This window comes from Lupinus angustifolius, chromosome LG07 (genome assembly GCF_001865875.1).
Source record: "Lupinus angustifolius cultivar Tanjil chromosome LG07, LupAngTanjil_v1.0, whole genome shotgun sequence".
Lineage (NCBI taxonomy): Eukaryota > Viridiplantae > Streptophyta > Magnoliopsida > Fabales > Fabaceae > Lupinus > Lupinus angustifolius.
The window spans coordinates 1,921,556-1,947,608 of NC_032015.1; the positions used below are offsets into that span (position 1 = coordinate 1,921,556).

A 26,053-nucleotide genomic window follows, 5' to 3' on the forward strand; every position below is an offset into this window, starting at 1 on the left:
CTCGGTTAAAACCTCATTAGCTGCGTCATTGCCCCAAGCGCAAAGATGCTTTTTACAATAGTTTAGCTCTTCTTTTATTTAACTCAGACCTCACTGCATTTATCTTGTCAGCGATGTGGGCTTTTTATGTTTGGTGAGTGTAGTTCTGGAGAGTAACGACAATTTTGAATGATAAATTTATGTTGTTCCCTTTTTATGGGATGAGATCCTTCTCATATAAAATAAATCTGTATACACGTTGAACAGGTTCATTGTTGCTTTTGAAGGTTAAAATCCAATATTAATGTCCTTGTTAAGAATTGAATCTAAGAAGCCAACAAATCATGTCACCAAAGAGGACAAAAGGTTAGTATAAAAAAGATAAACATGGCTTAAGGTCTAGGAGTGGAAGAGTTGGGCTAAACTGCTAAACCATACAGATAACTTACACAAACAACGCAGAAGAGATATCACCGAATGCAATATGCACTAGTAACAGAAAGTACATATGCTTCGATATGAGTACTAGGATAAACTCCTCTAAAGTGATGTATGTAAGTATAGTGAAAATACAAAGGGCATACTCATTCTTGGTTAGTTAATGCATAAAAATCATGAAACTCTTTTTTGTACTATCAGTATCTCCTCATTCTATGCTAAGAAACAAATCTCTTTCGTGATGTGTGTCACAAGAATCAAAACATTGACTTTTCGGTTATCTAGCCGGACTACTAGACCAACTTATGTTCGGAGGAAGTTCCACTGAAAGCCCACTCTTGGGCCATTAATAGCCCAGGAAGGAGGCCCAGCAAAAGCATTCACGAAAACGACGTCGTGTAAGAATGAAGCCTTTCCAAAAGAGAAACAGGGAATTTTGTTAACAATTCGGTTGGTTGCAGGAAAACGAAACGATGATTAGCATTCTAACCCAGGTAATTCTTTCTAACATAATCAACTATCTTATTTAGGTTATATAAATTGGTGGTGTTGGTTTCTGAAATTGAAATGTGTGTGTATATAGGAGCGAGTACTTGGAGCATCACTGGGAGTGGTATTGACGGGGATGGTTTTATTGGAGCAACGCAAATACATATATTCTTCTATTTCCAATGAGGTAGGTATATAAATGAATGCATTAGGGAGAAAGTTGGAGTAGCTCCTATGGTGGAAAATATAGTAGAATTGTGTCTTAGGTGGTTTGAACATGTGTGGAGTAGACCTTTAGAAGCCCGTAGGAATAGTAGATCAGATGGAAGCTAGCCCAATTTGTAGGAAGAGGGAAACAAAAAAACTACATGGGAAATGATAAAGAAGACTCGTCAATGTTTTGTCAATGACCATGATATGATAGAGCATTGCGACATTGTTCTCCATCTAGTGGGTTAAAGGTTTGGTTGTTGTATGCATGATGAGGTAGGTAGCTATGGCTTTTAATGAAGTCAAGTTTTTCATATGTAACTTTTTGAAGAAACAATAGATTCTTGAACTCGGCCCTCCAAAATAACATATTGTATTTCCTTGGCCTCATTGCAAAATATTATAGCTCCACTTTTGTGAGAGGCAGTTTGTTTGGTATTCCATTAAAATCAGAATGTAAAACCCAGAGATCATTTTCTCATCTCATATAAAGCTCATTTGTGAAAACTTTCACCCCCACTTGGAACACCAAGCTCATTCTGAATAGTAGGAAATTGCTTGAAGGTATTTCTGCATTTTAGGAACTTGTCAATATAGCCACACTCCATTGCGTGGGAATATGTTTCCATTTGAGTGTATATATTTATAAGACAAACCTACAAGGCTACAATTATATTGGAAAGTGATAAAACCAACACCTTTCTCACTTTTACACTCCCTTGCTTAATCACTTTGAACTACCATGTCTTCTGCTATCTTCTCATTGAGTATTTTCAATCTGTTTCGAAGTTCGTAGGCCTAAGCAGCTTTCATATTTTAATTAATGGGCATTCAATCTATTGTACACTGTCACTCCTGTCTTATAAATTTCAATTTGCTACTATGAAATTCTAAACTTTCAGCTCTGTTTAATTACCAGGTTAGAGAGCCCATATTTGGGAAGAAGGCACGGTCTGAATTTGCATATTCATGGAACAAAGCTGTGGATCAGAAATTTGGACCTTTGATAAAGTCTTTCAGCTCACGTGAATTGTAGAATGTTTTGGATGATATCGGTTGAATACTGATACTTCAACATTTGTAATTGTACTATCAAAACAAACAATACTTGGCCTTACTTTTACCTTCACATTGTTAAATTTTTGTGCACAATGGTAGTGCTGCTGACTAGGCATGAAGACCAATGTACTGTGTTCTTAAATACTCAGATGTTTTGCTTCAATATGTGCACCAAGATACCTGATTTTTTTTGTATGGGAACGATGCTCAATTCTGAATATTATAAATTACTGATACTGTCTCTAATATCTGTCTGGTATGGTGTTCTGAATCAATATTGTTGGAGCCTCTTGTCAGTTAAATGCACTTAATGATTCACACACCAGTAGGCATGGTTAAGGTTATCTGGTAGAACTTCTATGTTGTTTCCACTGTCTTGTCAAAGAATTTATCATAGTATTTAGTTAGAAACTGGAACAACATGACATTGATAATTGGGAGAGCATCCCAATTTGAAATTGACCACTATCATAATTGTGCAAACATTGGCCTAATCATAAAGTGAGAGGGAACTAGTACTAAAAACAAGAACATGAGATACATACAACACATAGTACAAATGTTAGGAAATGGTATTTTAGGAATTTGGGTGGAGAGACAGATTAGCAATGTTTTAATTTGTTGACCCACTAGTTGGGCCGAATGGCTCATAGGTGATCTTTGCATATGAATAAGTATAGATATAGATTTAGACACCAAAAAAGATGTATCATTAGACAATGAAACATCAAAGATAATGAGATGTATTTTTATTTTAATGTTTGTGATAAGATACGTATATGCAGTTGCATTGGTATATAAATATAAGTTTGTGCAAGAACAAATGTCGATATAATTTGATAGATCAATAATTTTAATAATGTACGCAATGGTTCAAATAAAGAAGAAAAATAAATAAATGTCATTGTAGAAAATCTATATTATTTTATCTATGTGGTATTTTTTTTTAATACTTCTTTCATCTATATTCTTGTTTTTTTGGTGTCAACTTTTTACCAGCGTCATAGTTAATCTTAAATCTAAAGAAGGAAACATTTATGAACCTAATTTCAATTATTTTAGGTTCTTCCAACATAATCTTGTTGGTTTTAACTTCCAAAGTAAAACCAATTTGATTATCGTGTATTAATGGAATATCCTTGCCCTAATTAAAAACTAAAAGGTTCCATCCATTCCACTAGTGTCTTCCTTTTTCTCTCAAGATAATTAATTAATTAACTTCAAAAGCATTATTACTAGATAAAGACTTCTCTATTTAGACAATATAAAATGTCCCATCACCTTGGAACATGATGCAAAACCTATCTTTATTATATATTTCAGGAATGATGGTCTCAATCACTTCTCCCTAATCAATTTATAATAAATTTATTTAATTTTAAATTATTGATGTATCATCAATGATGATTATTTAATTGAGGAATCGTATAATTTATCAAATTTTCAGCTATCTTCATCATTGTATATATACCATTCTTTTTTTATTTACTTTACCAAACAAATAAGTGGAAGCAATGAAACCACATGTCATTTTCATTTTTCATAAATTTTCTTCTACCTTGCAATTATACTATTAATATTTTGAAGAGGGCAATTATATTATTGTTCCTCACTCAACAGATACCCTTTTATCAACACAGTGTACCACTAAATCAAATTTACCAAACTACTAGGTTACACCTAATAGGCTACATATAAAATGTCCACAAAATCATGAACATAAAATATGATGAAGATAAGGTCTATTAGCTCATCAATTTATTAAATAAAATTAGGGTGTAGTACAAGCAATGAATCCAGAACTGTACACCTAACATGTTTGCTTTCCAATTTTTGCCTTTGCTTATATTTTAGTGTCCCCAGCAACAGCAATGAAATATTAAAGAAAACTTGTCACTTCCAACAACAACCACCACAAAAACCAAGTTAGATAATCATATCGGATGGGAACTTTCGAGAATGATATATGCTAATCTTTTAATTATGATGCTTACATCTAATATTCCTCATTATCTATAGTTTAATACAATGATATTAGTGTATGCATTCCAACATAAATCTATTATTAATGTGAGGACAGTTGTCCAGATTAGACCCCCAAACAGTTGAAAAGATACTAGTACCTAATTGTAGGTAAAGAGAAGATAATTAAATTACTCTTTTATAAGATAAGATCACTTGAGATTGGAATAGATTTTCTAAAACACCTTTATGATCATTATAAAACTTCTTTTATTTGTGGTGGTTCTTTTTTGGGTAGTGGTAAATTTTAATTTGAAGGTTCAAGAAGATTGTAGTTACGTATAGGCTTGTAGATTAATTAATGAGTGAAAGTGCAGCAAACAAACTATGCCTAATTCTGCAAACCCAAAACAACAAAAACCGTTTTGTCAATGTTCGTTTTCAAACCTATGATATTGGAATGATGAAACAAATCTAATTCTAATTTCCTAATTACTAAAGAAAATATATACATTCATAACGTAAGAGTTTTATATAGTACCATTCATTCATCTTATTCATTTGTAATTATTATTAACTCCTCGAAAAAAAAAAATATACGAGAAGTAAAAATGAAAAGAGTATAAATATTTATATTGATTGTGCATAGATATTAAAAGTGGAAGCAAAAACAAACAAAAAATCATGAATATAAGCATGTTTCGGAGTCCTTGTGTAGAGAGCTTCAATCATTATAATTTTTTTTCCATATTTTATTTACAATTACTTAAGCTTCCATTTAATGCTCGTATAGATAACAATAAGAATAAAAGGATGTTGTGATGCCTACTCTCTCTTCCTTATATTGAAGAGAAGTCTAATTCAAAGATGTTAATTAATAAATTATTAAGAACACAAGCAAATACTAATAGTTAAGTTTCACATGACATATGAAAGAAAGGATAATAAATGTACCACTAATGAAGAAAAAAAGAGTAAAATGAAAAATGATAAGGATTCACAAGATAGAAAGCGAAATATATGAGGAAATGAGAATTCATACATGGAATATAACTCTTAAAAAAGAAAAAGAAGAAGAAAGAGAGAAAAGGGATACAAAATATACCCTTGGACACAAAGCATAGTTATCTACAATTTTCATGGCCCCTTTGATTTTGGAATTTTCCTCAAACCCCCCAAACAGCATATATATGTAGATGAAAGCAAAAGAAGAAAACACCAAAAGGGACCCTCATACACTCCTTCACATAGAACTCATAAATATTATTATTATTAATCAACATAATTGGCAAAGAAGCAATGGAGCTAGCTAGTTTGCTTAATTAATTGTTGCTCCTGAAGGATCCAAAAGCTTTAATGGCTGCTGCTCTAAGAATGTATTGGTGGTACACTGCAGCTGCAAATGCTCCAATAAGTGGTCCAACCCAGAAAATCCACTGCAAATGAAAACACCAACATTATTTCAATACTATACTTATCAAATATCAACATATTATAAATTAAACTTTAGATAAATTAATAATTTTTCAATGTTATAGGTAGATATTTACATGGTCATCCCAGATTTTCTCCTTGTTGTAAATGACAGCAGATCCAAGACTTCTTGCTGGGTTGATGCCAGTACCAGTAACTGGGATTGTAGCCAAATGAACCATGAACACAGCAAATCCAATGGGTAGTGGTGCCAATACCTTTTTTTATATCATATCAAACATAATTAATTAGAGAAACACATAAGTATATATAAATATATATATGAAAGTGGTTGATAAATGCTTACAGGAACATGCGAGTCTCTAGCATTTCTCTTAGGATCAGTGGCAGAGAAAACAGTGTAGACAAGAACAAAGGTACCAATAATCTCAGCACCCAAAGCAGTGCCTTTGTTGTAGCCAGGTTGAACAAAGTTAGCACCACCTCCATACCTATCAAAGTATGATTTTTGGAACCCCTTCACTAGTCCAGCTCCTGCAATAGCACCAGCACTCTGTGCTATTATGTACAACAACGCCCTTATTAGTGACACCTTGCGTCCCACGAATAGCCCAAATGTCACTGCTGGGTTTATGTGTCCTCCTGCAACATATACCACAATTTTGTTGTTACATACATATGTTGGATATCCATGAAAACCATGTTGGGAATTGCTATCATAGTGAGAAAAAAAGAAGACTTTCATAATTTGCTTGTGGAGGGTCTCTCACAAGCAAAAAAAGACTATTTTGAAGCCATGAAATAAGGGTTAAACTACAACTTCAAAATCTCTTGCTTCAAAGTACAAATCATGTACACAATTGTTTTTGTGTAGATCGTGGTCACTTAAGATTATGTTGAACATTTGACCATGTTTGATTTTAGTTGCAAAGTTAATTTTGGGTGAACAAAAATACACTAAGAAATTTGCTTCTTAAATCATAGTTTTGAGATAAAAAAACTACTTATACATAACTTAAAGCACAACTATAAACCAGAATTAACTTGAATGTAGCCACTTAATTTAAATTAAACCTACATACATAGTGTGTTAGTAACAAAGGTACAAAACAATAAGTGAAAGAGAAATATGCATATGGGAATGGAAGTGTACCAGAAATTCCAGCAGTGCAGTAAACAAGGATGAAGATCATGCCACCAAAGGCCCAAGCAATACCCAAAAGACCAACTCCATCACATTCAGTACCACCTGTGATCTTATCAGTCTGGCTATTGTAACCAATAATGGTCAATATTGTTATGTAAAGGAACAGAAGTGTTGCTATGAACTCAGCTATAACTGCTCTATACAATGACCACTTTCTCAACTCATCCAAATCAAACAACGGTGCTGGTGGTGGGTCTTGGTAATCCTTAGCAGAGTACTCTCCTCCTCCTTGATGCTCTTGAACCTCAACATCCTTAGTCATCTTTCTTTCTTCCTATGCAAGAGAGAAAAACTTGTATATAATAGCTATAGTAGCTACTTGTTTATGTGTGTGACAATTATTGGAATGAGGATTTTGAGTACAAAGTGGTGGGTATTTAAGCAATGAGGGTATGCAAATAAATCAAATAATTAAATGGGTGTTTATTTTTTGTTTGTGTATAGATTATAGAGTATAGTACAAAGAAATGATTAACATATTTTTTTGCCGACCCTATTAGCTTGATTTCGCTTGCATGGCCCCACAGGTAGTGTTACCCATTCCAACGGCTCCTGTGTGTTGATATAGTGTTGTATAGAGATATGGGACCAACATTACCTTAAAGGGTTGTTAATAATTAACGGCTACATGTGGTTATGGGCAAGTGTAAAAGTTGCATGTAGAAAGAAAATTCGTGGCAAATTAAGCAGCAATACATGGGTCTAGTGCTTTTGCTGCACTGTCAGGCACTACTTTTGGCAAAGGGCGACCAAGGGGAACGAGACTCTTATCCAGTACTCGAGAGACAAGTGATACCAAAAAATAAAGAAAATGTGATATATTATCACATTTGTATTCTTATGCTTATCTATATTATATATAAAGCCAAAACTTGAAATAACTTCTCTCATGTAATTTTCATTTCCTATATTGCCCTTAACATTATTTAATTTTTACAAAAAAACTATATAATCTTAAGCAACTACCACCAATACATTAATTAACCACATATCTCACATTTAATTAAACATTATCATAATCACACAAAAATATAATATAAAGTACACCGAACACAACAAATACATTTTAATTCACAAAAATAAAATATATAAAAACTGAATATGTAGTATCAAACAATATTCGCCGGTGCCTGTACACACTAGTTATGATAAGAGAAGTTTATCCTTAAAACTAAAAGGAAAAACTACATTTCTCTCTCATTAATGAAGAGAAATCTAACCCAATTAATTCCTATGGTCCATTTCTCTTTCCATGTATTCTTTTACTTTTTTTTGTATTACAAAATGTATTTTTTTCACTTGAGTTGATTTATTTTTAGATTTGTGATTGACTCTTTTAACCAGTGTCACTCTTAGAAATCGAAATCTCAAGTATCACACCAACACTGACATTTTGTTGCTTTATAAGTACCTTACTTAATTTCACATCATATTAAACAAACAGAATTACATAATGTTCTAGTATAGCTTTTCATTGTGTCTCCTCACAAAATGTTTTCAGTGTAGTATATGAATCAATTAAGTCTCAGTTGAATACAATTTAATAATAATTTTAATACAATTAATGTCATTATCCAAGAGTGTAATAGAGATGGACAAAAGCATTGACCCAAATTTAACATGAATATCAAAAGTTCAAATTTCAAAATAAGCATATTTTCAGATGGAAAAAATTGTGTTGTGTCCATTTGCTGAAATTTGAAGTCTATAACAAGTTTCATCTGATTTCTAATATTATAGTTAAATAACTCAATTATTTTTTAAATGTATTGTTTATATTTCAGGAATTTTTAATTTGGACTCACTTTTATTTGGTTATATTTTACTCGTGTGAGATTTCTCCTTTGAATCTTTATGTGACACTAATTCTCAAATTTCTTTCATTATGCAACATTTAATCCTCTCAAACAAGTTTCCGAAAAGACTAACATGAGTACATTATCTGGATAGAATAAGCATGTCAATACCTCATGTTCATTTTTTAAATAAAAATTTCACAAATATATTTAATGTTACATAGTCTAAAAAATACAAGGACAAAATAAATTGAGTGATAAATTCACATGAACAAAAGGTAGGGGATGAAAAAAATATATTAAACATTTTATCTTACCACTGTACTTTTGAGTCATAAATTCACATGAGCACTTAGTTAAATACAAAACATAACATAAGTGTTGAAATTGTCTATACTCCAAATTAACATCTTAAAATTCATGTTTTTTTTTCTTTCTTTTTTTGGTAGATGTTGTGAGTATATATTCATGAAACCTTCCATTTAATATTAGCCACAGTTTGTGTTTTACTTTTTAATTCTGTATGATTACTATATCATCCAGGAACAACTTCGGTTTGAACTGAAGCATCAAAGTTTGTGGCCAAGAATGTTGTCTTAAGGCTTAATAAAATAGGTAAAGATTAAGATATATTATCCTGGGAAATAAAAGAAAGTTATCCATACTATATTAATGTTATCAATGAAGCGTTAATCTAATAGTGTAAGGCCTCACTAGATCTCAAAATAGAGAGTTCGATTCTTGGGATTGACATTTATTGGAAGAGATAGTCACAAATCTCGAAAGATATTAATTATTATCAAAAAAGATAAGGGAATATATTTGGTAGTACAAAACGAATTGTATACTAATGTTGATGAGTGCAATTATTGTGGATTTTGTAGAGTAATATATACTAAGGGAGGGGAGCTGTCATGATTGTTGGAATGGGTAAGGAGAGCCAGACAAACTTATCTGGACGTACTCAAAATCAAAAGGATATTCATTATTCAACACTTTTATAGCTTCAATTCTCACCACATGTTTGAGGTCACTTATTCTAATTCACTATTTTTTAGTGGAATTGACTATGATATTCAACAACTAATAATTGATTGAGGTGTGTTCATTATGGATTTTAAATATGTTGTTACTCTTTTCATGTGTCCTCAATTTTATCAATTGAGTTATCATTCCAGGATTATAGTTAAACTTCGGTTAATTAACTAAAGGGCGAGGTTTAAACCATAAGAAATTATATGAATCATGGGATCATTATACAAAAAAGTATTAGCCTTAATTATTCGAACCACTCTCATAACAAGGACCAGCAAATAATGACAATTATGTTATGTTTGTGAATTGTGATGAAAATTTGAGTGGAAAAAAATGTGTGAAGATAATGATGAAGACAATTGAGGTTGAGAATTGACTAATGCCGCCGCCCTATGATTTTGGTGCATATTCAGTTTATGATATTCTTATATGCAACTATCATGTGCATATTTAGTTTATGATATTCTTGTATGCAACTATCATGTGCATATTTTGTAATGAATGAATTGGTTGTCATAAGAGTTTGGAGTCTCAAATATAAAATATGATGTTATGGCTGACAGAGAACCACGTGTTGAACCCTGAGTGGGCTACCACAGCTAATTCTATTATTGTCGATTAATATTTTATCATATATTATATCAATTGATTAAAATTATTGTGAATTTTTATAAAACTGATTTGGCTTGTTCTTGTTACTAGAATATCTAATTGTTTCATTTATACGTTTAATCTTCTTTGTTTTGAGAGAGAAAGAGAAAAGAAGGTGAAGGGAGAGATGAATGAGAGAAAATGAGTTTTACCTAGTTGGATGAGAAGAAAGAACCACAAGATGAGAAAGAAGAGTAAAATTATGGAAATAACAATTTTAACTCTTACTAATATAATAATACTTACTTTTTCTTTATTATTTAAAGGTAGTTTTGTCTTTTAAAACATAATAGTCTCTCACACATGTTTTTCTCTTCTCATTTTCTTTCATCAACCAAACAAACCATTAGAAATCAAATATGTCATGATCTTAGGAAAGTTATCCTAATGCATTCATTTATATTTTTATTTAGAGTAAATACTAGTTTCAATCTTTATGTTTTTTCGACCTTACCAGTAAAATTGAAAAACTCAAGATAATTCACAAGAATTTTAAATATGGGTCAAACTAATCATTTTTAACATATTTAAAACACTCGGTAATGACTAATTTAACCTCAAAATAGACTAACTTAATCCACATATGAAATTTTTGGAGACTATTTGAGATTTTTCAATTTTTAAATGACCAAACTGATAAAATCAAAAAACATGAGGAATTAAAATAAGTATATCTTATTTAATATATTCATTCATCGAACACAATATTCTCACATTCTCACCGGCTTATTCTCTTATTTATAGCCTATCTTATCGTCTAATATTCAGCCTCAAATAATGAGTATTATAGTTGTAGGAAACTTTTTCTATAAGCTTTAGTGGCAGTGTAGCAGTTTCTATCATCATATAACTTAAAAATGAGTCTTTCAGTGGGCGGTGCCTGCCTTCAAAGTTTTTTAATTAGAAACGCAACTTCATGAACTTAGCTCTGAGCTTTTGCAGCATTGGCTTATCATACAACATATATGTTACACATTCTGACTTGGACTTTTAATCCCTTCAATCTCCAATAATTCCTATGCTTGATGTGTGAAAGTTTTATATTATACGAAAACATACTTAATTTAATTAAAAATATAACAGACCATACATATTTTCATTAATTATAAATAGGTGATGTATGGAGTGACATGTGAATATGTAATGTTCTTATCAGGTGTCATATTTAACAATACAAAAAAACATTTTTCGTCTTCTTTTAGCCAATTTGTAGAAGCACACCCTTCACAATTCTGAGCAGAGTAAAAAGCCCTTCAGGGTTGAATGATCTCATCTTAACTATACCATGGCGTTCATATACATGCATCAATAGGATATTACTACATGATAACAGTGGTAAAATTGTCCCATATCTTACTTTTTAAAATGAACCCATGAATATAGAATGAAAGAACAAGCAATAGCTAATACAAGCAAATTATGATTGGGCAACACTCTAACAAACACATGGAACTAAATTAACTGTACAAAATTGATTTAAACCAAGGGGACAACCTATGATTTGTGGAAGACAATCTTACAATTAGGAGAGCCACTTGGAATTCATATTCTTGGAAGGAAATTATAAAAGTTTTTAGTTTATTTACTTAATTGCTAAAGTTTAATAAATGAGAATTTATTCTCATGGGTAGTCTTAGGATTTAATTATGTCTTAGGAGTTATTTCATTTAAATGTTCAAGTGTTTATTTCAAATATTCATATAAATGTGGGTTGAAAAATTAATTGAAGAAGATAATATGGAGATAAAGATATGAAATCCAGCATGCTTGAGAGATATTGCTTAGAGATATTGTGAAGATTAAGTTGATTTAATCATCACAATTCAGCCAGCCACAAGTCAAATTGATTTTAGCAACCTTTGGCATTGGGGATCTAACAAAAACGTGGAGACCAAGTCCAGCAAGCAATTTCAACTCAACCAACCTAATTTGTTGCACATCATCGGTTGGGATCTTATCTACATAATTAATTAGGAATTTTATTTTGTTTATTAGAAAATAATTAGGATTCTATCTTAATCTTATCTTTATTCAGCAAGGCAGATTGTCTATTTATATTTTATTAGATCACTAATAAAAATTAAATTTAATTCTGAGAAAACTTTGTATTTATTTTAGTTGAGAGAATTCTCCTAAAATCCTCCATTGTTGGTTGTGGTCACCATTGATGAATTCTTATCAAGCTTTCTAAATTGTGGCGAATAACACTAGGTTATCAAACATTCTTGCTTGTGACGCTTCCCCCTTCTAATCTTTTCTATTTCCCTCACCAAAACAACCCAAAATTCCCCACAATTCTCCAAAACAGAATTACAACTTAAAAAACTCAAGATTTCAAGCTAAAACGATCCTAATTCTAAGGCAGCCCTTTGAGGTTGTCATCAAAAATTAGGTTGAGATCAATAATCACATCCACCACTTAGCTTAGTCAAGATTCAGGCCATGTGCTATTTTCATTATGCAAAAAATGTAATAATGTACAAAATTCAACAGCACCACCATGCACAAATTTGTTCGAAATATAAAGACGAGCAACTACTGTTATTAGAAATTTCGAAATTTTCTTCCCAGACTCACTACTGTTGATATTCATAGGGGAAGAACATTCCCTTCAACAAAGAACAAATTCAGAGCTAAAATGTGCACAATTATATATATATATAATATATATATTGTTAAAAATATAACAGTGTGGAATATGTTCTAAGACATTTATAAAAATAAATGATGGTTCAGTAAAAAAAAATTGTCCGTGCTCTTAATCCATGAAAGGTTTAAAAATTAGTCAAACATTCAACAGCAGCCAATGTTGTTGCTATAAAGAAGTATGAAAACTTCTGCAACTCTTTAATTATTTCAAGAAGCGGATGTAAGGTGTTGCATTGAATTTGGATTACCATATAACATTTTAAAGAAACGGATAAATGTTTTGCGTTGAAATTGGATGTCCCTGTTTCATTCTTAAACTATAAATATTAGTCATAATCGAGCCCATTTTTCTGATCTGAGGATCAACACATAACTTCTTCAACAAGGGTCCTATGGACACATAATCAATTTTATTTACATTTAACTAACTGGCACAACAGGGATATAACATTTAACCCGCATTACTGACATGAATGGCATAATGAGCAACAAAATGCCAAACGATTATGACTGGGAGCCAGTCTTGCTAGCTTTTCTCTGCCTCACATACTATCATCCAACACAACATAATTTCAGGATTAACAAGGAATGAGCACATAAACACAACCCACAAATATAAGACATCATCAAACACAATCAATACTGAACCTCTGTGACTATTGCAAGTAAATAATGAAACATATGAGGATATAAATAGAACAGTCATGTCAATTCTTATTCAATTTTCTTAGCCCTTGGTCATTCCTTACCAAAGTTTGCTGCTCACAAGTAAAAAGGAGGAGATGCAAGAGTGAACGCAACAATGTAAAACAATAAAAAACGGAGAAGTTTCAAAAACCAGAAATATAATTATACAAAGACATCTTAAATCAAGCAGGCATTGAACTTACAAAGGAGTAGCAGGAAATTAATGGTCTCCAATCACAGGATGTAAAGTAAGAAATTTAACCACAAACAATGTGCTTGACCCACTAAAAAGATAATAAATACGAGAAACTCAGACACTAATCACTCAAACATACATTTGGAATGCATCTGTTGGTTATACTCAATCTTATATTTCATAATGGGCAAATATGCACACATAGGGTTCCAGTTATGTCCAACTCCAATACATCACCCTCAAATTTTACTCCATTACAAACAAGACACATCAATGGTCCAAAACTACATTTACTGTGCTTTAAGCTTCAAATAACCAAATAGCACATTTCATCATATCAATGAATAAGCCAAATTGTGAAAAAACTGAAAATAACATGAACTGCCTACTAAATGTTTGCCTGTAATTTACACAGTAAACTACATGAGCATAACTAAATTATCATATCAACAGCCAAAAAATCAACCAAGCACTGTATGAAGAATTCATTCCCCTAAAAATAGTGCCAAAAGAATGCAACATTGATCAGATATTCAAGCCGAACCAGCAACAAACTCCCACGCTATAATAAACCCATGAACAATTTGAACAGAAAAAGTCATATAACTAATTAGAAGCTATTTAAAAACAAAAAAATAATAACAAAAACACGTTGACAGAATGATAACAAAATAAATTATCATGCTGTAAGAAACATTAACTAGCAAATAAGGCCGCTCCAAAATATCTTAATTAACCAAAGCAGTAACAAAACAGAAAACAAAAAGGTTCAACAATGTTCCTCAAAATTATATTAAAAAGACAAGTTCTAACAGAAAATTAATAAAAACACGGAAATTCGATGACCTACTCATCCTCAATCCTGAGGAACCTCAACATCACCATCATCAATCTCCGTCTGCAAATCCTTAGGGTCCTTTCCATCAACCGTACATCCAACAGAGACACATGTTCCGAGAATCTCCTTCACGGTTCCACCGAGTTCCTTCGCCATCGACCTTGGCCTCATAACCCTAGCGATCTCGATAACATCATCAAGAGAAATGTTACCGTTATGTTTGATATTCTTAGTTTTCTTACGGTCACGTTCAGGTTCCTTGAGCGCCTTGATGACCAATGCGGCGGCGGAGGGAACGACAGAAACCTTAGCCTGACGGTTCTGGACGGTAAGCTTGACGGTGACACGGAGGCCCTTCCAGTCCTTGGCGGTTTCCTTGGCGATGTCTTCTCCGATCTTCTTAGGGGAGAGACCAAGGGGACCAATCTTGGGGGCGAGGGAACTGGCCGCACCGACCTCACCGCCGGTGACTCTGACGTAGACGTCGATGACTTGGGAGGGGTCGAACTTTGGCGGCATAGTTGCGCGGTGGAGAGAGAAATTAGGGTTTCAAGAGGGAAATGAGGCCTGTGAAGTAAGAGAGGGGTGATAAATGATATGGGACTAGGGTTTTTGTTGAGGAAAAAAACCTGAAATGTTTGTTTTGACACTGGGCTAAAACTGGGCTTTAATGGTAGTAGGAGGGTATATGTGTCTTTCGATATTTGGGCTTTTCTTTTGCCATTGGGCTCGTGTTTGGTATGAATTTTCTATAGACTTGGGTCTTTCTTCCCAAGTTTGTTAAAACTAAAAGAATCTCTTAATACTTTTGACATTATTTTTTAAACCCGTTCTTCAATTTGGATCCCTGATTTTTCTTATGAATATTCTCATTGCATCTAGTAATGAAAGACTCCACTAAATCTAAAAAGATCAAATTATCAAATGTTCATACTTGAAAACAATATCTATAAGGAGGGGTAGTAGTCATACATCCCAAAAAATATTAGTTCATTACTCGTGGGAAAATATTCGTAGTAGTGGAAAAACTTGATTCTCACTCACTAAAACCTTTCTTATAATTTCTCCCTTTACTCAATCAAATCGTATAAAACCCACAAAACAACAGAGTAGATAGCAAGGAGGAGTAACTCAAACCCATCTATAAACTTTTGTTTTTTTCCTTGAACTCCTCAGTAGTAACAGCAATTAATATTAACTCGAGGCAGAGAGCTCATACTTCCTTTCTAAAGTTCATTCTCATATTTATGAGTAAGATACATACTGATATTGTTGTTTCTTTGTCTTTTATTAGCCAAAAATATTGATACTATGAATAATCATAAAATCTTAAACTAGTCATATAATAATCAATTGTTTGATTTCCGAGAACAACAATTACATATCTCGAAATGAATTTAATTATTTTCTGATAAGATAAAGAGATTCTTAGTATTACAAAAAAAAAATGAATATCTTTTAGGCAAATAATCTTTTTTTTCTCGCTGGAACCTCTTTCATAGTGGATTAAGTTGGCTCCAATTTGTGAAGTATCTATTCAAGGATTTAGTATATATTAGAATTTAGAAAAGTTATGCTCCCCACTTAACTATACCTTGATGACGAAAGCTAATGTTTTTAATACAGGTAAACACACCATGGTCTTGTGAAGAAAATAAAACACAATGTAATTAATTATGACATTAATTCAGATCACGTGACATGTTATTGGGTCCTTCACCTTCAGTGGACCTTGCAATCGCATAAAAATGCACACCAGTTATAAATCAGTTTTTAAAGCTATTCAATCTTTTTTTAATGTATAAACTATAAAGTGTTCAAAAACTGGTTTGTGGACTAAAAATTCGTTAGGCGTGTTTGTAGAACTAAGTTTTTGTTTATTTAATTCTCCCCGAAGAAGTAGGTTTGATTAATTAAGTTTATGTTTCACTTCAACAACAAAGGATCGCTATATCATTATAAATGGTCAAATCATTTATCACCAATAGAGTTTCTCTCTTTCTCATTTTTTTCAAGTCTTTTACATATTGTCAATATTTGACTATTATTTGTCTATTGACTTTATCTCATACTCGTTTTCTCAAATGAGATATTTGTAATGATTATAATTTGTATGTTTACAATTTTTTTGTGTGTGATACTAGCATTATTTTAAATATTTTTTTCCCAGTTTGATTGAAATGATTTATTATAAATTAGATATAATATCTTACCACACCTATCTTCTATATAATGATGTTTGATCCGTAAAGAATTTATAGTATGAAAATATTATAGGTTCATTCTTAAACAATAAGAATGTGGATTGATAAATATGAGAGTGACTATAAATATACTGATATTTTATAATTGACTTACTTTTTATAAGTTAAACAATTATGAAATGTTTTATAATCATCCATGAAATAAAATATCATTTTATGCACTGTATCAGTTAAAATGCTTGTTAGTATGTAATTAGCACCCAATTAAATAATTAAGTATTAATGCAACACAATAAATATATTTTGTATTTGTAATACAATATAATTTTCAAACTAAATTGCTAATTATCGTATATACAATTTGTAATTTGCGGTTGACTTACTAAGTAAAAATTAATAACTTTCAAGGGTATTTACAAAAACTAATATTTGAACATTCAAACTAAATTATTTCTTTTAGGCGAAAACTAAGTAATTATTTCTTACACATTAGTCCCGTAATTATTATTGTTGTCAAAATAGTTATTATATTTAATTTCCATTACCACAAGGTAGTATCAACTATCAAATTTGTCCCGCAACCGTTCTAGTTAGTTTTAATTGGTGTTCAACACGATACTAACGTTCTATGGTGGCAAGAAATTTTAACTTTAGAAGCAACTATATTAACAAACATGAGGTAGATGAATTAATGTGACATCAAAACTTAGGGAGTCATGAAAAAACAATTATTTTAAACAAAAAAGTAATTTCATTTTTCATCAAATTACCTTTTGAAAGAACTCAGTTATACCAGCTAATTTTCAATAATGGCAAGAGAGGCTCCCGTTAATAGTTAATACTAGTCAGGATTTGCTGGCTGACTTGTACTAACAAGGCTTTAAAAGCAATTCAGTTCAATTACGTCTTCCATTAATTGCTTATCAGTAACAATCTACATATACCATTAAAAAACTAAAAGAGGGAGATATTTATAATAGTTCATATAATAACTACTTATTCAAAAAAAAATGAATAGTGTGGAAAAAATATTTATCAAAGATTATATGTATAAATGTATAATGATACCATAAAACAGTAAGTTAGAAAATATAGGTGAAGACATGCATGCAGCCAAACGTTTGAGTTGACTTGTAGCACCAAGCAATTAATATTTTTTTCATTTCCCCCCAATATAATACCCCAAATATAGGAGTATTAACTAGTACTTAATATAATATAGTACCATTTTTCAATTAAATGTAGGAGTATTTACTCATATTTAATATTTCCCCCAAATAAAATAAAACACCAGTACTCTTCTGCTTCTCTCCCTTCTCTTCCTCATCTTCTACTTCACTTTCTCTTTCCTCTCTGCTACTACTTACTTCACTTCACTTTCTCTCTCTAAAAATTTCCCCCATTTTCCACAGCGTGAAACCCTAAAACGCGTTAGACCCAAGATTTCGCCGGAGATATTAGTCGGAAAGCCGGAATCTTTTCTTGATGGGGTCCGACCCGGAACCATTTCGGATTGGATCTGGGTTTGGGTACAATCATTTGTTTTTTCCCATCCAATTTGTTTAGAGAAAGTGAGTGTTTTTCAGAAAATGTATAAGAACCAGCTTCAGGAGCTGGCACAACGAAGCTGTTTCAACCTTCCATCCTACACGTGCATTAGGGAAGGTCCCGATCACGCGCCGAGGTTCAAAGCTACCGTTAACTTCAACGGCGAGATCTTCGAGAGTCCACACTACTGCACCACTCTGCGCCAGGCGGAACACTCCGCCGCAGAGGTTGCCCTCAACAACCTCTCCCACCGTGGACCCTCGCACTCCCTCGCCGCCAGAATCCTCGTGAGTTATCTCTCTCCTTTGGGTTTCTAAGTTTCTCTCTCTTTTCATTATCTTTGACTGCTACTTGCTAACATGCGCGTGGTGGTGAAGCTTGGGCTATCACGTGCCTTGTTTTGTGACTTTACTCTGATTCCGTGATTTCTGTTCTGTGTCGGTGCCTGAACGTTTCTAATTTGGCTGAAATGACCTTAATGCCCTTCGTATTCTGGTTTGAACTTGGAACCTTTTGTTGATTTTTTGTGTGTAAAACTTACTATGTTTTGTTCTGTGCATTGTTTGTAAACTTAGTCTGGAAAATGAATGGTGTATTGTTTTTATTACATGCCTGAATATAATCTTTTCATCGTTATAAACTTATAATTTCATGTAGTTTTGGATTTATATCTGGGTGCCGACAGACATATACAATGTTGAGGTGGCCTCTGTTAATCTACAATGTTGTTTCCTTTTTGAGTGATTAACTGAACTGGCTCTTTCATAATGTGCTATGTGAAAAAATGGTGTGAATGGCAATCTTACTTTTTGTTTGTCAGTGATCCTGCTCTTATGTTCTAATCTTAGTATACATTAATTTTTCTTTATGTGTGAATCCAATTGTTTTAATGGTTTGACAAGGTTGATGCGGCATCTAACTGTCATCAAATACAATTTGATTGAAAAATGTCGAGAATCGCGACGACCCTAGTTGTATTTGTATTTTTGATATAAACAAGGTTATTCCCTCACCCTATATGTAAGTAACTAATCCCTTTCGGGGTGTGTGACTGTGTGGATGTGCCTTCCAATAAATGTTGCTTCCAGGAAACGAACTCTAGACATTTGACAACTTTGAATCTGTTAGATAAAATTGGCAGTATGTAAATTTAGTCAGCACTCATAATATCCAAGAGGAACAGGATTAGTTATTATATATGCCTCATCATTATCGTGTTCATCTAACTTGTTAATATCAATTGCTTACTGGCTAATGTAACTTCAAATTAATACTCAAGCGTTTCAGGTTGATGTAAAACCATGGTCAATCATTGTTGTTTCTAAAGGATAGATGATATTTTGAACATGTGCTGGTCTTTATTAGAAACTAATATTAAAGAGGACATTAAATTACCTCTATTTCTAATAAAGGGATTGAGCTTTCTACTCCTATGTTGTGTAAATTGCAAAATGTTCAATGCTGGCTTAACACCTTTTTTGTGATGTTAACTTGCCTCTGCAAAAGAAGAGATGAGAGGCTAATTGCAAATTATTTGATTCACCAAATTACCAAGAAGATTATGTCGAAGTTCTATGTTTTCTTTTTTTAAGCCTTTCACCTCCCCATTGTCTTGTAAAGTAAAATATGAATGACCCCAGCATGTGGTGCAGGGCTCTGTGTTATCTCCTCTTTTTACGCTTGCCTCTCTTCCTCCCTCTTAATATACATATTTGTGCACATTTTAAGAACATGTTTTCAAATATCTTTCTATTGTACTTTGTTATCATTTGTTAGTGTTTATATATTCAAATTGCATGGCATGTCTACATCTTATTGTTGGTAATTTTACTGTTCATACACTCATCACATCTACATTTTCAGGATGAGACAGGAGTCTACAAGAATCTCTTACAAGAAATTGCACAAAGGGTAGGGGCACCATTGCCACAGTACACAACGTTCAGATCAGGCCTAGGGCACCTACCTGTTTTTACTGGGATTGTAGAATTGGCCAGAATCACATTCACTGGGGAACCTGCCAAGAATAAAAAACAAGCAGAGAAAAATGCAGCTATGGCAGCTTGGTCATCTCTAAAACAATGTAAGTAGTGGGCTAGCTTTAGTCTGTATAATTTCTCTTTCATGAAAAGATATGAAATTTCACATTAATTTGTCGCATGAATAGCAGAGAGATAAACCACAAAATGGAACAGTAGCATGGCAATACCCAAATACAAAATCCAACTGTTTCAAAACAATTATCCCGTGGAAATGGAACATTGCATTTGGTCTATGCCAAACATTTTTGTGTGCTTCCACAATTTATTTGTGGTAAAAGTTGATATCATCTTCTATATATTATCAACAAACCTTTCCAGATGGGTACTTATTTATTTTTTGTCCCGAGGGATTTTGCTTCAAGACATTATAACTTGAGAGATAGTTTTTTACCTGTCCCTGCAACACTCTAATCATTTTTTTCGATCTCCTCTGTGTCTCAGCGAGTTTAAAGATTTACATACAATTGTAAATTATAAAATATAAATTGACAATATTTTTTATTTCTTGCAGTGGCAAAAGAAACTGTGAGCTCGTCAACTGAACCAGAGAACAATGAGGAGCTAGAACAGATCACAATAGCGAGGGCCTTACTAAACTACCGTTTGAAGGAAAAGATAGCAATGTCAAATCCAAATGCTCCAATTCCATTTCCAAAGAGGTTTCAGATTCATAATTCCAGGCCAACCAGTCCTCAACCTCGACCCGCTGCTACTTCGAAGATACTTCCCTTAATTTGCCCGAAGATAGTACCTCGAAACAGGCATTCCTTGACAACATCAAATGAAAGTACTCAAAGCAGGCATCCAGTAGCTGCAGCAGCTGCCGGTGACAATCCTATGAAATCACCTTTCTCTTGTACACTAGAAAGCCGAGGGACCCATCGCCCGAAGTTCCCTGCAGTAGGAGCAGCACCTTATGTTCCCATTAGACAAATAAGACCATTTTGTCAGGGTATTGCGCCTCCGGTTACGATAAGGACTGCAGTACCTGTATTCTCTGCACCACCAGCCATGATGTCTCATCAAGTAATGCGGGCACCTCCTGTACAAGTTGCTCCCTCAGTCAATATTCGCCAAGCTGTTCCAGTATATGCTGCTCCACCATCAGTTCAAAAAGTGGAACCTGTTCCCATCCAAAAAGACGACCCAACAGCCGCTACTACTGTCCCTAGCCAGGAAGATAAACTGCCTGCGATAAGCCCGGAGGATAAACTGCCTGCCACCAGCGAGGAAGTTAAACAACCTACTACCAGCCAGGAAGATGCGCTGCCAGCTAAAAATCAGAAGACATACACCAAAACTGAGAACGTTCCACCAGAACCCGAGACAGTGCAGAGCTTGGAGCAGCTGAAAATTTGACGTTCATTGGAGTAGAGATCTGAATCCATGCATGGGAATGTGGCATGGTTTTGTGATGATCTAGAGTTCGCTTTTCATGTTATATTGAATGATGTAGTATCAACTTTCCTTTTGTACCTTTTTATCCCATTTTGTCCAGTTAAAAATGCCATAGTTATTGGTGCAGGTTTGCATCAGCAATTGAGTATCTGTGAAATTCAAGAATCAAGAGTAGTTTAGCTTATAATTAGCACATGTTTATGTTTGTGATTGTTGGTCATATCTTATATACCTACTCATGGATTTTTGATCTGTCGCTCCTCTCTTTCTGGGATTGTAGCATTACCTCCCACCCAATGACAGATATAACATCTGCCATATCAAAATTTGTCATGTGTTCTAATTGGTCAAGAAATATTATCTCATGGCTGTGACACACACATTATGGTAGAACATATATCTAGTCCTCCTATAATGTGATTTGCATGTTTATTTTGGGACATCATTGAGAATATTTCTGTTCTTATGAAATGAAAATGTGGACAATGCCCCACGCTAGTTAGTTCTAGGCAACTTACAAGCCCTTACCAGTGAGGCTTGCAGGCTACAATGCTCATAAAATGTACTAGACGCAGCCTACCTATATCATATATCTTGGGTTTCTACGTTACTTTTGGTTTCCATGATTGTTACCTTTATCTGTTATCATAGTTTTCTTGATTGATAAAACCAAAATCCAGAAACTTCCAAGGCCTTTCCCTTGAGATGTTTTATTCAATGTTTTCGGATAAAAGTGTTCTGTAAACACGTTAAATCATACAAATATAGCTTTTTGTGCAAATCAATTTAATGGTATGCGTGTTCATAAATGAAATTTTCATACAACATACTTAAGCACGGAATTTTTTCGGCTGGTAATGTTTTTTTGTTTATATAGCATTATATTTTGATATGCACTTTGTCAGGAAACTCTTAAGTTGTTTAAGAGGAATATTATAGTGAGAGCAGATGATTTGATATGCACTTTATACAAAAATTATGTCGAATCATATTATCACTTATTCATATCTTATAAGTTTGTTTTAAGTGTAAGTTTTTACTCTTGGTTACAAACACCAATTACTTTCCCTTCAACAATCTTGAGTTCTTCAATCTTCATGGTTTTCTTGAAAGAGGTAGAGGTGTCCAAGTTTGGAGAATGTTATGGTTTGTGGTTGTTTGGTCAGTTTAAGTTATGAGAAATGAAACGATTTTCTTGGAGAAGGAACCTAATTATATTAGCAATTTTCATTTAATCCAAACTACATCTTGAATTTGGTTCACCTCTTTTGTAAATAAAACTTCTTTAACTTTTACATATTGGTGTATGAATCCAAAACTCTATATTTCTTTAGCTACTAAAAAGATCACCGGTTAATCTTTCTTTGTATTGGGTGACACCCCTTATACTCATTTTAATACATTATTTCCTTATAAAAAAAGCATTATATTTTGAAAACTCAAGGATAAGTCTGAGTATCCCTGCTTCTACCATTTTATATTTACTTGTCTCTTGTCTATAAGTTCAGAATAGTGTTCTTGAAAAGTTACTTCATTTGAACGGGTTGTGGTATTAGCTTGATTAATAGTCCAAAGCAAAACCTAAGATTGAGGTTGGTGTTTTTCATATTTAAACTTGTACTCCTGTTTTTAATGTTTAATGCTATCAGATGTTGATATTTTATTATTGATGTTATTATTGGTGTTGTTGGTTGAGCCACGAAAACTATATTTACCTTTTTGTTCAGGAACTTTCATTGCCATTTTTCTTTCTAAATTATCTTTGTCACATTGCATTCAACGAGTTGAAACACTCACATTTATAGATGTTCAAATGTAAAATCACATTAACGTAGATTAGATACCTCCTCTACCTGTCAAGTCATTTTCATCCTGTGCTTGATTTACAACACCTTCCCGTGTAGACCAGATGAAATAGTAGAAATACTGTTTCAAAGTAATAATAACAATAATAAGAGAAAAAGATGTATACACCGACAATGTAAGAGTTTTTTACACTGTCACTATATTATCTACATTCATTTTCAATTATGAATAGTGGATAATGCAATGATTGTGCATAATTCTTTACACTGTCTTAATTGAAACCAATATTACACTCTTTGAAATATATAAGGTAATGAGTGATTAGCATCTATGCCTATTGGTCCATGTAAAATTGGAAATATAAGATTGATGATGCAAATCTCATATGATTGAGAAGAGAAAGTTGTTAACTCAAGCTTCTATAATGAATAAAGCATAGCCTAAAGTAATAATGTGTGACCTTTCTGTGTAGCAGTATTAAAGGAAGTGCAGAAGGAGACATAGGGTGGTAGTTGGTGTTTGTTTAATGCTCGTTTGAAATGGACAGAATTTTAAGCTGACCATGATCCTTTCCAAGTCAATGTAATAATTATTATGAAGCAGGTACTCTTTTCTATACACATTACAATCAGAAACTGTAAGTATATGTCATAATTGAGTCCCAGAGATGCCCAAAATGTATAACAGGTTATTCTCACTCATTTATTTCCATCGAATGTTGTTTTATTTTTATCCCAAACTACTCTCTGTGGACAACAACAAAAACCTTATCTTTTTGCATTATATTCAATTCAATTGCTTGGGTTTATATCAACAAAATTACAACTAAATCAACCCAGCATAGATACATTTTGCTTATTACCTTTGGACTCTTGTATTGTAGGTGGGGTACCCGAGAATCTGCACTTTAAAGGGATCAAAATCAAGTTCTTTCTATTTATTTTGTTCTCTGGATATAAGTTTGTTCCTATAATTGAGATATATAGCAATAAATTAACAATGCCACTCAAAAATTTAATGGCTGGATGTTATGTAGCAGAGGAAATTTCTTTGTCAAACTTGATTGGTTTCAATTAAGACAGAGAAGTTAAAGTTGTTAAGTGTCTTGTACGATGTTATCCCACTTTGCATAATTAACAAGTTTATAGAAAATGATGGGGAAGCCAAGGCACTATTACTAGGAAGATATTAATATTTTACATGCACATTGTGTTTTATAAATAAATTTTTTGACTAAGGCAAAGGAGATGGAGTAATAAGAAAGAATCATTAGATAGCAAAATATGTGAAACAATACCAAGATGGTAGATAAGGACAAAGTATAGATAAATGTGTCTAATGTCTATTCTATTGATCCCTTACACCGTCCCACGGTTATCTCATATTTTTTAATTTAGAGTAAATACTCATTTTAATCTTTCATATTTTTTGACTTTACCAGTTTAGTCCTTCAAAAAAGAAAAGACCTAAAATGGTCCAAAATAATTTCAAATGTTAGTCAAATTAGTTATTTTTAGCATGTTTTATAATTTTTGGTAAGACTAATTTGACTCCAACAATGACTAATTTGATTCACGTTTGAAATTTTTGGGATCATTTTAGGTATTTTCTTTTTTTGAATGACTAAACTGGTAAGGTCGAAAAATATGAGAGATTAAAATGAGTATTTACTCTTAAATTTAAGAGTAAATACTTATTTTAGTTCATCGTATTTTTTAACTTACCAGTTTGGTCCTTCAAAAAAGAAAATACCTAAAATGATTCACACAAAGTTTGAATGCGAGTCAAATCTGTTTTATAACATTTGATAGGGACTAATTTGTCCCCAAAAGAACTAGTTTGACTCCATTTGAAATTTTTGGGACTATTTTAGATTTTTTCTTTTTTGAAGGACCAAAATAAATATTTACTTTAACTGTAATTAATGCCAGTTTGCTTGGACCTTGATGGGAACCTTTTGTTGGTAGTGATGTTACTCCATAATAACCAACAAAGAAAAAGAAAGAAAGTGCTACAAGTTTTGTCATATTAAGAATGCTGAGTAAAAAATAAAATAAATAAAAGGATAAGACAAACCCATACTGTGACTTCTGCCTTCTAGAGATGTTGCTTTAGCTGCACTGTTGAGGTTTTAATTTCCTGCCAAGCATTGGTAATAAGTAATCACATAAAGTGACAAATGGGTCAGTAATCATATAATCATAGAAGGTAATAGAGTATAATTAGAGTATAGATATAAAATAGGATTAATATCAACATCTTACAACATAATTGATAAATAGCTGGGTTGTTTAGACATGTAATCATAATTTGCTTAAAAAGAAGACTTTGTTAGTAAATGTTGTACAAGTGACATAATATCTATATAGAAAATATAATATTTTCTAATATAACGAGATAAATTATATCTCTCAGCCAATAAAAT

The 26,053-nt window shown here is 32.6% G+C and overlaps 3 protein-coding genes across 3 annotated transcripts; 1 reads left to right on the forward strand and 2 right to left on the reverse strand.

Annotated features, from left to right (window-relative positions):
• On the reverse strand, window positions 5,132-7,119 carry LOC109351653 (aquaporin PIP2-7-like). The gene is made up of 4 exons (XM_019593192.1): window positions 6,725-7,119; window positions 5,918-6,213; window positions 5,688-5,828; window positions 5,132-5,573 (listed from the first exon to the last, which is right to left on the reverse strand). The coding sequence occupies exons 1-4, from the start codon at window positions 7,038-7,040 to the stop codon at window positions 5,460-5,462; spliced, it is 867 nt and encodes a 288-aa protein (XP_019448737.1). The 5' UTR covers window positions 7,041-7,119; the 3' UTR covers window positions 5,132-5,459.
• Window positions 14,445-15,235, reverse strand: LOC109351654 (60S ribosomal protein L12-like). The gene has a single exon (XM_019593193.1). The coding sequence runs from the start codon at window positions 15,147-15,149 to the stop codon at window positions 14,649-14,651; it is 501 nt and encodes a 166-aa protein (XP_019448738.1). The 5' UTR covers window positions 15,150-15,235; the 3' UTR covers window positions 14,445-14,648.
• Window positions 18,140-22,078, forward strand: LOC109351656 (double-stranded RNA-binding protein 2-like). Its single transcript, XM_019593194.1, has 3 exons — window positions 18,140-18,669; window positions 20,246-20,465; window positions 20,936-22,078. Exons 1-3 carry the CDS (start codon window positions 18,424-18,426, stop codon window positions 21,781-21,783), a joined length of 1,314 nt encoding a protein of 437 aa, XP_019448739.1. The 5' UTR covers window positions 18,140-18,423; the 3' UTR covers window positions 21,784-22,078.

Excerpts from the sequence above, each read along its gene's own strand:
- LOC109351653 (XM_019593192.1), bottom strand. The coding sequence starts at position 7,040 with ATGACTAAGGATGTTGAGGTTCAAGAGCATCAAGGAGGAGGAGAGTAC. Across the intron at positions 6,214-6,724 it reads CTGCACTGCTGGAATTTCTG|GAGGACACATAAACCCAGCA; the intron begins GTACACTTCCAT and ends TATATGTTGCAG. Across the intron at positions 5,829-5,917 it reads CTAGAGACTCGCATGTTCCT|GTATTGGCACCACTACCCAT; the intron begins GTAAGCATTTAT and ends ATATAAAAAAAG.
- LOC109351654 (XM_019593193.1), bottom strand. The coding sequence starts at position 15,149 with ATGCCGCCAAAGTTCGACCCCTCCCAAGTCATCGACGTCTACGTCAGA.
- LOC109351656 (XM_019593194.1), top strand. The coding sequence starts at position 18,424 with ATGTATAAGAACCAGCTTCAGGAGCTGGCACAACGAAGCTGTTTCAAC. Across the intron at positions 18,670-20,245 it reads CCCTCGCCGCCAGAATCCTC|GATGAGACAGGAGTCTACAA; the intron begins GTGAGTTATCTC and ends CTACATTTTCAG. Across the intron at positions 20,466-20,935 it reads TTGGTCATCTCTAAAACAAT|TGGCAAAAGAAACTGTGAGC; the intron begins GTAAGTAGTGGG and ends TATTTCTTGCAG.